The sequence below is a fragment of the Temnothorax curvispinosus genome, unplaced genomic scaffold (assembly GCF_003070985.1).
Source record: "Temnothorax curvispinosus isolate PA1 unplaced genomic scaffold, ASM307098v1 QBEX01007315.1, whole genome shotgun sequence".
Classification (NCBI taxonomy): Eukaryota; Metazoa; Arthropoda; class Insecta; order Hymenoptera; family Formicidae; genus Temnothorax; species Temnothorax curvispinosus.
In genome coordinates, this window is record NW_020217095.1 from 36,566 (window position 1) to 48,363 (window position 11,798).

Here is an 11,798-nt window from a genome sequence, read left to right on the forward strand (position 1 = left end):
TCTTTATCTCTTTTCTCTTGTTTTTAAATATAGCTACGGCAGTGCCAGTTTAATTCTTCATCAGGAAATTAAGAAAAAAAAAAGGAAAAATTTTGGGGACTAGAAGCAGCGAGAAATTGATCATGCGTTTCCATATGCTCATAGGAAAGAGAGAACGAGAAAAAGAAATGAACTCACCGCGGGTACTCGATTCTGGATGATGTGATTTGGAGTAAATGTTAGATTTTCAAAGCAATCTGTTAATATAAAGCTGACGATGTATGAGGTAATCGCGACGATGTAGAATATAGAATACATTTATTATATATACATATATATATATAAATATATGCCCTATGTAACATTCGGTCAATATACATAAGATACGTTACATTGTGTGTAATGTTACAGTAAGATAAGCATCCCACCTAAAGGTATAAAAGAATGTAATAGTCTATGTTTTTCATACACACGTACATACAATACACACACTCAGTTTATCGTAGAGTTTACCTAGGACGTAAAGAGTAAAAAGATAATTCGTAATACCTAAATAATCATATAATACAGATCGGTTTCGAATATATACGTTTGAAGTCTGCGTATATAATGAAAAGAAGGGAAAGGGGCGAATTTCGGTTTCGGCGAATCGTGTAAACTGCCATGACTTAAAAAAATGTATTTCACTTTCGCGGGGACGATGTATTTTCATTTTCGTGACGGAAATATATACTGACAAATTACAGAAAAGAGAAATGGAGAGTACATGCGTACGATGCCCGATTCCAGGAGAGGGGAAGAAAGGGGATTGTATATTAATTGGATCACGTTACGCGGGCGATATTCGACATGCGTCTTGAATATGTAATATATAATTATGACGCGCAAAAACGCACGATATGTCGAAACATTGCTGATACCCGTTCGACCAGCGAGCTCCCGGGAGCAGACGTCGGAAGTGATTTTTATCGTACGCTTCGCTAATATTATCTCTGTTGTTATTATATGTTTAGTCTGACTTTCGAAACACGGTTTGTAAAGTGCTAGCTGATACGACCTACCACGTGTGCGTGCGTGTGTGTACCTCCCTCGTATCTATATATCTCGCTTTCGCGATACATAGTTTGCCGATTAGAAAAATCTCATCTCTCCCCGGCACATTCGTCGAAATCGCGCGGATTTTCGTCCAATCCATCGGCGCCGATGACGCGCGTGTTATCGGCGATATCATTATCGTCGAATGTACGGCGCGCGCGTACACGTGCCCGACGTTATATATGTACATGTACCTTGTCGTTCTATTTTTGACTTATTACGAAAACAAGAGAATCGTAAAGGCGAGATCGCGCGCCCGTTCGATACCCAGAGAGACGTGTGTGTGTGTGTGTGTGTGCACGCACACGCGTACGCGCACGCCGAGGAGGAAAATAAGCTATTTGAATAGACGATAAGGCGTATATGAGCGTTTGTGCGATAACAAAATAAACAGGCTGATGGCGGAATATCGTTGTGCGGCGCGAAGGCGAGGACTTTGCCCCGCGACGCGCCGCCGTATCTAAACTGCAACTTAGCGGAAATTCCAATAGCGACAAATAGTGACCTATAATCGGCGATATAATCTGTAAACGCGACAACACACGAAATCTCTGCATTCTATGCGTTCTGCTCGAAAAGCCAATCCCGTATATGCGCGCAATGGTTACAGCCATCCCAGACTTCGTAAATGTCCGCGAGAACGTCTTCTCGAGCGTGCGAGATTTTTTCAAGATGTCATTTAGATATTCTCTTGAATGTCCTCGATCTTTGAGACGATCGTTCAAACATTCTCTGGGCGTCTTAATTTTTTAAGGCGCCGTTTAAACATCCTTTTAGATGTTCTAAATTTTTTAGATATCGTTTAGCCGTTTTTCGGGCGTTTTAAAAATTTTTCAACGCCTTTTAGATACCTTTTAAATATTCTTTAGAAAAACGTCCTAAATTTTGGAGGCGTTGTTTAGACACTTTGTAGACATTCTAAATTTTTAAAGTTATTTAATCACCTTTTTACGACGTCGTCTAGACAATTTTTTCGTCGTTTGGGTACGAGACGCTGTTGTCTGATATTGTTATCGTAAATTTATTTAACGGTGGAAATAGCGGAAAAATTATTTAATAAACGCACCAAGAACGCGTCGCGCGAGCTCCAAGAAGGCAGAAGGAAAGCTAACGAGATTTTTTTTGTACGCAGTATAGATTATTTTCTCAATTTTTATATATATTTATATATAAAAGTTAAGAAAATTTATATATATATATTACAAAAATATATATTATATTGTAACATATAATATATATTATAAAAAATATATATTCTCTCTTTTATTTATTGCATCGATCCGCGAAGAATTGTGTCGAGCATTAGAGTAAAAAGAATATCTCGCGACTGCGCTAAGATTTATAATTCTTAAGAACTCCAACGTGTCATTGAACTATATACACACAACAAAGTGCAATACGAAAGTACAAAGTCTGACCTCCTGTTCTCTCGAATTTTATAAATCCCCTCCCCACGGAGAGGGAGAGAGAAGACGAAGAAGGAAGAAGAAACGAAGAGAAATCGATCGATCGCTCCTCTTTTAAAGTGTTCTGCGCCCTCGCGGTTGTAAAGAACCGCGAGGGCATAATAAATTAGCGACGACGAGCGCGCGCCCCGGCTCTCTTTCGCGGCTTATACACGAGATCTTATCCAATGCGTGATCGTATCTGTGCACCGCGATAAATTTACCCCGGATAATACAGTGGAACTTCATTTTATATAAGAGCTCGGCCCGCTACGTTCTCGAAGTTTCGTCTTCGCCGTGGATATGTAGTTGCGCTGTATTATTTAAAAAAAAAAAAAAAAAAAATAGGGACGATTTTGTACCGAATCGATTTTGTACCTATTTCACAGCCATACATGTTACACACCGCACACACACACATACATGCACACACATACACGATCAACACACACGTACAAACGATCCTTCGTTAAAATCTCGCGATTTCTGTACGCCTGAAGCATACGAGTAGTATATTATATAGAAGCATTTCTACGGTCTCATATATTAACCGGAGTTAACGTTAATGGTACCTAAAGTAGTCGATCCGCAAATCTAATGACTAAATATTCGGCACAATTACTGACATAATAACTGTACATATATATACGAATATTTTCCAGAAAGAGATGACGAAAAAACCAAGTAATACCCGCAATTGTTAAGCATATAAGTCAGAAGAGCTCTGTTATATAGACAAGAACGAATATACCACCGTCGTTTATATTAATTGAATACAATAAAAGCAAGTTTCGAGCAAAATCTTCGTGTATGTTTTACCCTGTGTCGCCCGTTGAGCTTCGAAATTTCATTTTAGTTCAATGAAAATATTCAAATTTCTTATATTATTTCGTTATATAATAAGATAGTAAACCCTTTCGTTAAACAAAAAAATTTAATTGGAAAAAGATAACCCTCAATTAGCACACATGTGCTAATTCGCACTACTTTTTTTTCGTTCAGCACTTTATATATTTCAATTTTTCATATAAAATCATTTCTTTTTCGTAAAATAAAGTGCACTACTCGATTGCCAGAGAAATTTTACATAAATTTTTATGAAAAATGACTGAGATACGACAGTTAAAAGTTGTCAAAATCTCAAATCGCACTAGTGTGGCATTTGACCCTTATAGAAATTTAATACTGTAAGTGATTTTTTGGCTAGTAATTAATCACTTAAAAGCACTATTAAAAGCACTATTAAAAGCACTGTTAATAGTGCTTTTAATAGTGCTTTTAAATGATTAATCACTAGCCAAAAAATCACTTACAGTATTAAATTTCTATAAGGGGAGGTGGCCCAACCGAGGTGTGCTAATTGAGGGATAATTATTGCGGGTACTCATTTCCAGGTAACAGAACGACGTTTAAACGCGTCTTAATTACGTATTGTTGACGTTAGAGACGTCATTAAAGAGTTATTAATACGTCATTTGACGTCACTCTGCTAACTGGGTTGCTTTCTATTTTTCATTTCCTTTTATTACATTATATTCTTTATTCAGATATATTTAAAGAAATGCTACTAAATTTTTGAATATACGAAAAACGATTTTTACAGAACGATCAATTTATTCTAAATAAAATCTTTATTTTTCACTAGGATTATAATTATTCTATTTCGAATTACGCTTTATATAGTATATCTGTATTTACGTAGCTTTTCTCTTTGTCTACGCCAATTAAGGAAGGAGGTTAGACGAGAGTTGCGAAACACGTGGCTCTCGATGCCGTCCAAAAATCGTCGAAGTTATCGGGAGAACAGAATGGGCGAGGGGATTACGAGAGGTGGCACGAGTCAAATCCGATTCAAATTTCGCGCCCTCTGGGAAACTTTCACTCGGAAGAGGTGAAGTGAGCTGCAAATCCAAATTTTCAGATTTTGAGGTTGGTTAACGTGACGTTGGAGACGATCGAAGCAAACTTCAGTAGGAGCGCGGAGATTCGAATCGAATTTTATTTCTGCCACCTCTCGCATAACCTCCTCGCTCATCCTGTTATCCTGATAACTCCGGCGATTTTTCGAAGCTCAAGAGACCATGGCCTAGCCTCCCTCGTTTAACCTCTTTGTCTTGGAATGAGAGTAAAGAGAAAGAGAAGGAGAGGGAGTGAAAGGGGGAGAATTGAGAGAGAGATGAGTGGAGATAAATTTACATAAATGCAGGTATTCTAAAGCGCAGTTTATCTTTTTCCTTCCAAAGTGGAGTGCAAAAGATAAACTCTGCTGAACGAGCGCAGCCAGTTCGGTTATTAGAAAACGGACCCAAAGATAAAATGGACATAATAGATATTTATCTTCTTGCATGTCTACGTTTTCTAGGTTCTCCGAGTCAAAAATCTAACCAGAACAGCCAAGTCAGTCGAAATTAGACTTTACAACGTTTGCTGCAAATTTTTTTCAGTAGAAAAATTATGGTGCAGTTTTGATGCAGAACTTATGTGGAATATTGTTGGTGGAATTACGGTGAAAGTTATGACGGCGGATTGACAGCGAAAATCAAGTAAAACAATTTGATTAACGGATTAACGGCAGAAATCTAGCAGTACGCGCGTTCAACGGATACTCTTGTTTGCAAGCTCGTAGCTGGTAAGCTATAATAGTTCATAATAAACTTATTGTGCGGAGTGGATACCACTTTTTTACTCGCATCTGCTTTCTACCTGTTGACAATTTACTTGCTAGACTTATCAGTATCTATATTTTTCTTACGAAGATGTCTATTTACAAATTAAAGGCAAAGCAAGAGAAAAATAAAAGAGTAAACTAAAAGAAAAGCTTATTGCAGCCATTCTTGAACAATATATAAAGATAAGATTCTTTTAAAGCAAATTCCTTGTTATTACCAATTTATTTTCATTTTTATCTCTCTCAGTTACATATTAATTATTATTATTATTCCATTTGCCCCTATATACTAATGAGAGTACGTATTATATTTTCAGTGTCCACACAATATCTTCAGCTCGTTCACTGAGTGAGTCTTCTCCGGTCTTCTCAAGTCTCAGGGAGTATAATATACTATGCTCAGCATAGTGTCGATCTCGTCCGAGTCATGAAAATTTAACGGGAACCGGCCACGGGTCTCCCATCATCATCCCGTAGCGCTCTCTACCTGCCGTGTCCAGGATTAATTCGCGATTGTGGTGTCCTGGGCCCCCGAGGACCCGTGAGAACCCGACGGTGAACGGAAGGGAACGCGGAGAACGCGTCCGATCGCCGTTGCGGAAGGTGTGTGCCTCGGTTCCAGCGCGGTCGCGTGACGGCCAGATTTCAGTTTCAACCTGAGACATTCTCTTTCCTCGGCACCGCGTCCTTCCGCGTGGATCTCCTCGGTGTAACACATACATTATATACATATATATATAATATATATACAGCCGCGACGAGAGATCGGACGCGCGCATTCCGCAGGAGGCGGATGATCGCCGCGTTGGAGATGTGAGAATTTTCGGAGCGAGCTCCGTGAACGACCCGCAGAATGGCCTTTCTGTGCCCTGTACGCATACGTCGCGGAAAGAAGAAGAAACGTGAGTAAACGAGTCGCGGAAAGAGAGCGAGAGAAAGAGGAAGCGAGGCGGAGAGTGAAGGGAAGACCGAGGGCATGGCAGTTCGGTCGCGAGGGCCAGTTGTCACATTCGGCCTGATCACCTGTTGCTCGGGACCGGTTATGCAGCTTCGGCCACGCCGTAGCCACCGCGAAGAGCGAGCCGGGCCGAGTTCATGCACCGATTACGCGCGACTTTCGATTTTTCTCTCCGTCGGAAAATGCGAGATCGTCTCCTCGAAAAAGCGTCTATTTTAAAGTCGATTATAACTATTACTGTCGTTTTTCCGAAGTGCGCCTTGTACAAGCAATTTTCATCGTGATTGAAATAATTTTTGTTGCTGTGTCTTGCAAGCATACGTCAGAAATAATTCTTTTCGTAATCTTAATGATCCTTCTTTCTCTCTTTCAGAAAGAATTTTATTATTTAAAAAATTGTATGAAATTTTTGTAAAATTCTTAGACGAATCAATTTTATTTTATTTTTAAGTCGTATGTAAATTTACTTGCATTTATGATAAATTGCTAATTCCAAATAGCCGGAACACACAACTTTAATTTGGAGAAAGAGTGTGGGACGGGTGGTACAGGACTTGGTTTGGGCACTAGGGTGCCATTGCCGCCTGGTCGGATAACTGGAAGCGCGAGCATTGAGACTCTCGTAAGGGTCGGCATTGAAAAGGAGAATGGACTCTCTCCGGACAGTAAAATGGTCATTGTGCATGACTTTACCCCCTGCGTGGACGATGAACTTCAAGTCAAAAGGGGCCAGGTCAGCGATTAATTTACAGAATTGTTCTCTTCCTTGTTTAATCACGTATTACAAGCTGTGTGCTATTTGTATTACACACGTAGCAATTTCTATAATACGTGCAATTTTTTTTACCTCACCTTTGCCCACATAAAAAATTATACAATCGCAAACGATAAAAACGAAACGATGTATTTGTTAGAAAAAAAAGTTAGTACTAATATCGGAACCTTTACGTTTCAGGTAGTAAACGTGCTTTACAGAGAAAACGATTGGGTGTACGTAATAGCGGCTGACACGCGTATGGAGGGCTTCGTGCCGCACTCGTATTGCGCCCCGTACACGTCGCAGCTGGCCGAATTGACGCTGGCCAGTTTGAACAACGTGAAGAAGAAGCTGCCGCGGTCCAGCGAAAACGAATGCGATCTTCTCAGCACGGGCCGTCTGCAGGAGACGCAACAGACCGATACCGGATCAGCCTCGGATTGCGAGAGCTACGCGCGAAATAACATCACCACCGCGGATGTCAACGTCAATCGCTCTAACATCACGCAGTCCCAGAATTCCATACAGACTATATCATCCCAGCCGGACGTACATCCCTTCTTCAAGGTAGTTGACTGGCCGAAGTACTATAAAAATGCCTAACATTCAATTTTAATATCTCTCTCCGAGCGTTAAAAATATAAATCCGGATGCTCAATGAAAATTGGTATCTTCCCGATGTTGAAAATTTTTAATTTTTTTGAATAAAGTATTGATGGTTGTGAATTAGGAATTCATTATGGCACTCGTTAATCTTGTTTGACGAAGACTCATCAGCGAGAAATTCTACTGTGCATCCCGCAGGATCCATCAGCCGGAAGATACATCGTTCTTTACACGTTCGTGGCGCGGGACGAGAACGACCTCAGCGTTGAGAGGGGCGAATTCGTGACCGTGCTGAATCGCGACGATCCAGATTGGTTCTGGGTGCTCCGACATTGCGACGGCAACGAGGGTTTCGTACCGTCCGGTTTCGTTTATCCTGGTCACGTTCTTAATTCTTACGCCACCACACTGGCCACCACTGCCACTACAAATACAGCGTCCGCAGAGGCTCACAGTCCAGGTTGGCTCTTTATTGAATCATCGAGAAATAAATCTTGGAAAGATTTGCTGGGATATATATATACATAAATCAATAATAGATTTCGATGGAGTTTTGTAGGAGTTCTATCAGGACTACAATTGTTATCGATTTTCCATAATTATCGACTTGTATTAACAATATCCGTCTTACAGGCAAAGGTACGGGGGGCAATATACCGGGAGGCGAGTCATTGCAGCAAAAGGGAGTGCGAGATTTCCGGGACGAGACGACCGGCACGGAATTAGTGGTGCTTTACGATTACAAGGCGCAGGCGCCGGATGATCTATCGGTGAAACGGGCCGATTGGATATATGCAGATCTGGGAAATCAAACGGTGGACGGCTGGCTTTGGGCTTACGCGCCCAAGACTCGCAAGTACGGTTTCATTCCCAAAGCGTACGCGCGACCCCCTGCTATGACTAGTTTATAATTCGGACTGTTAGAAAAGGAAAAAAAACTTGCCTTTACTGCTTCAAGTAAGTTCGCAATACCATCCTTTGCACCATCCTTTTATCTATTGTATGTCATCAAGTATGTGTAAAGAGCGAGAAATTTAATATTTTATTTAAATACCTACGACCAATGAGATTACTGAGACCGGATGATGCGAAAAGTAAAGTGAATTTAGGCTAATGGAGGATATTTTTAAGAAATAAACGAGAGATTGCGCGTGATACGAAACGCAACTTTAGGTCTTTCATTCACTTTACCCATTTTTCCTGCATGTTCCTTGCAATTTATATTGGATGGACTTACATTTTCAAGACAGTTACTTAAGACAAGGATATATATACGTGTTAACAAGTTTAGTGTACAATAACATTTACATTGAGACTGGTACAGCCGGAAGTGATATGGCTGATCAATCCCTCGTGGAGAACTATACAGTCGCCAGCTAAGAAGACGTCACGTGGACATTGGGCGGCTCTCAGGGAGGTCACAGGGCCCGTGTACGTAAGCGATCGGAATCCCCCGTTTTCGATGCTGTCGACGGCCTGTCAGTTAAACCATTCAAATGTCATTATCCATCTTCAAGCATTGATACGTCTTCGTCTTGAGCGCGCGAATCGATCTAACGTATACCTGGATGCTACATCGAAGTCTGTCAGCTGTATCGCCGACGTCTAATCCCGCTACCCAGGCGATGATCATGTCTTTCTCACCCTGACCTTCTCCGCCGGCGTGCACTTCCTTGCAACACGCGTAATTACGACTGCTGTGCAAACGCGCTGCCAACACCGGCAGAGGCAACCGATTCCGATACTTGGGATTTATTTGAATGCCACCGAACAGTCTCGCTGAGGAATCTCTTATTGTTATAGAAATTTCTGCGATTAGTGATTGACTTAGGCGCGTTTATAATCAATATTAATCGCGTATATTATATACGGTTATCGTCTTTCTTTTTTAATTTTAAATCAAACTCAAACCAAATCTTTGTACATTTTTTTATATAAAAAAAAATTGTTTTAGGAAATATGTATATCGAATGCACCATCTCTGTGCAATGTTTATACGACGATAGTATACTAACGAGAGCTTTCCGGACACCAGTAAGAGAGCTAGACATCGACTGGAATTGCAAGAGAGAGCTCCGTAGCTGACGATGAGCGTGCTCTCGGCGCCGGGCTCAACGCTGAGAATAGGCACCTCGGGATGGTCGAAGAGGAAGTGATGGGTGAGCGCTGAGAAGGCGACGTTCACCGAGCAGTCTAGGCGTGGGCAACGTATGGGTCTACGGGAGCAGTCGACGGAGGAGGAACTTTTGACCTTAATCTCGGAAGTGTATCGATCCGCTGCGCTGTTTCTCCTCGTCATCAGATTGCAATAGCTGTGTTGCTGTTGACACTGTCTCCCGCAGCTTTTCGTTTGCTCCTCCCGTCGCGAATTGCCTCGATCGCGACCGGCGACGTACGAAACGTCCGATTCGCAATCTAAAGTCTCGTTATTCGCCTCGACGGGCGTCGTCTTATTGAAGTTGCAAGCCCACTGATCGCGACGCGGGTTGCACGTCCTCAAACGTAGGCGATCGCCATGATCGTTGCCTCTGCCCTGGAAGAAACTCGCGTGCGATCTTTGAGGCTGAGGGGGCTCCGTATCTATAAAAGGATATATCTTTCTTTTTAGGAAATATTTAGTTTTTTTTTTTAAATCTAACGACAATTAAGCGCATGTTTGCCGACCGACTTGCGCTGATTAATTAGATATCGTCACTTGATTCATTATTTAGAAATGTTATGATATTCTAAAGATTTTTTCTTATTTTTTTTTTTTTTATAACGTTGATTCTTGCAACGCAGAAAGAAATAAGTACTTACTGGCTGCAAGACTATTTGATTAAAGGTATAATTTTTTTAAAGAGACTAAAGAGACTATTGTGTGTATGACGAGTAGGATGTTCAATAGAATATTTCTTTTCTGAAAATCTTACAACTTTCTCTTTTTAGATTTCTACATATAACGATAGTTAAGATGGACATTTTATCTACCTGTTTGAATTGAAAAGTTTCGTACGCAACGTTGACACAACAAATAGCCCTCGGACCAGCGTGGATCCTGCTCAGAATCGGTGACGCTTCCACCGAGATTCGCGTCGTCGATGATAATGTGACAAATCGCGCACTGCCCAATCTGCGCAGCTTCCTGCTCGTTTTCGTTCGCTTCTTCTTTTTCTTGGTTTGCATTTACTTTCTGAACTTTTGTATCATCCTCCTCACTCCGGTCTTCGTCGGCTCTCCGTTCTTCATCTTCCGCCTCGTCCTCCGTAGCCTCGCTAGAGATTTCCTTTCTTTTCTGCACTCTGCTTTCGTTGTCCGAATACTTTCGAACGAGATGAAGATAATTTAATCCCTACAATTCGATTGATGGAAATAAAAATTAATTCCTATACAATATTTCTTTTTATCTCAAGTGATAAACGTTAATTTGGTAATTGCTGGCTTATTCAAGCAAACAGAATCATTAATCTCGATTTGAACTCACAGTATTAATTACCGCAAATAAATTTATCAAAATAATTATTAATTTTACATACAGTTAATATCGTTAAATGTTTCTTTTGCAAAAAAATAGGCTAGTCTCTCTATACTTTACAGAATTTACTCCTGATGTTAAAGAAACTGTGTTCGTAATTATGATTGATTGAAAAATATGTTGGGATACATTTGCAAAAAAATCTGTTAAAATTGGGGATCTACAATCTCCTTTATCGAATGAATTTTATGATAACCGATTGCGATTTGCGTCTTTGTTCGCAGTCTCGTGCGTACAGATATCACATGCCTTGCGGTGATTATTTATCACGCGGCCGTCGGCTTTGGCCGCTCTATAATCAACCCTTTCGTCCGTTTCTTCGCGAAGCATCTTCGGCCGCTCTTATCACAATTTTGATAACCTTTCGTCGATGACGCGTGTCTCCGCGATCGGCTGATCTTCGCCACGAGCGTCTGTTCGCGTGATGTGCAAAATTGTAATTTCCGGTGTCTGAAACTCGACTTGCGTCTACAAAACATGTATCTTATTTATGAATGCACTTCTTTCTCTTACATAAAATTATTGATTATTTTATATTTAGCAATATGGATATATGATCACACATTTCTCCTCGTGACTTATTCGTTATTTTCAACATTACGTATCTTTATAATTAAACTCTTAATTAAAGCTAAAATTAATGCCCACTTAATACTAATTGAAAAATTATAGTTTTATCATCTGTACTCGCTATTGTATTCTCAAATAACGTCGCTAATGGCCCCAAATTAGCCAAACAATTTGTCATAAAGCATTATTGCTTATCACTGAGCTTA

General features: G+C 40.5%; 2 protein-coding genes across 3 annotated transcripts; one reads left to right on the top strand and one right to left on the bottom strand.

Moving 5' to 3' along the window:
- The first annotated feature begins 4,550 nt into the window (after window positions 1-4,550).
- Window positions 4,551-8,654, top strand: LOC112456957 (SH3 domain-containing protein Dlish). 2 transcript variants are annotated; one of them, XM_025019783.1, is made up of 7 exons: window positions 4,551-4,725; window positions 4,882-5,148; window positions 5,505-6,089; window positions 6,646-6,878; window positions 7,101-7,469; window positions 7,671-7,968; window positions 8,142-8,654. In XM_025019783.1, the coding sequence occupies exons 3-7, from the start codon at window positions 6,041-6,043 to the stop codon at window positions 8,417-8,419; spliced, it is 1,227 nt and encodes a 408-aa protein (XP_024875551.1). In that variant the 5' UTR covers window positions 4,551-4,725; window positions 4,882-5,148; window positions 5,505-6,040; the 3' UTR covers window positions 8,420-8,654. The 2 variants fall into 2 exon arrangements, with proteins under 2 accessions (XP_024875551.1, XP_024875552.1); XM_025019784.1 differs by having other exon boundaries at window positions 4,552-4,725; window positions 7,707-7,968.
- A 60-nt stretch (window positions 8,655-8,714) lies between these two features.
- On the bottom strand, window positions 8,715-11,352 carry LOC112456958. The gene is made up of 5 exons (XM_025019785.1): window positions 11,272-11,352; window positions 10,479-10,839; window positions 9,524-10,088; window positions 9,073-9,298; window positions 8,715-8,984 (listed from the first exon to the last, which is right to left on the bottom strand). The coding sequence occupies exons 1-5, from the start codon at window positions 11,350-11,352 to the stop codon at window positions 8,796-8,798; spliced, it is 1,422 nt and encodes a 473-aa protein (XP_024875553.1). The 3' UTR covers window positions 8,715-8,795.
- Window positions 11,353-11,798: the final 446 nt, after the last annotated feature.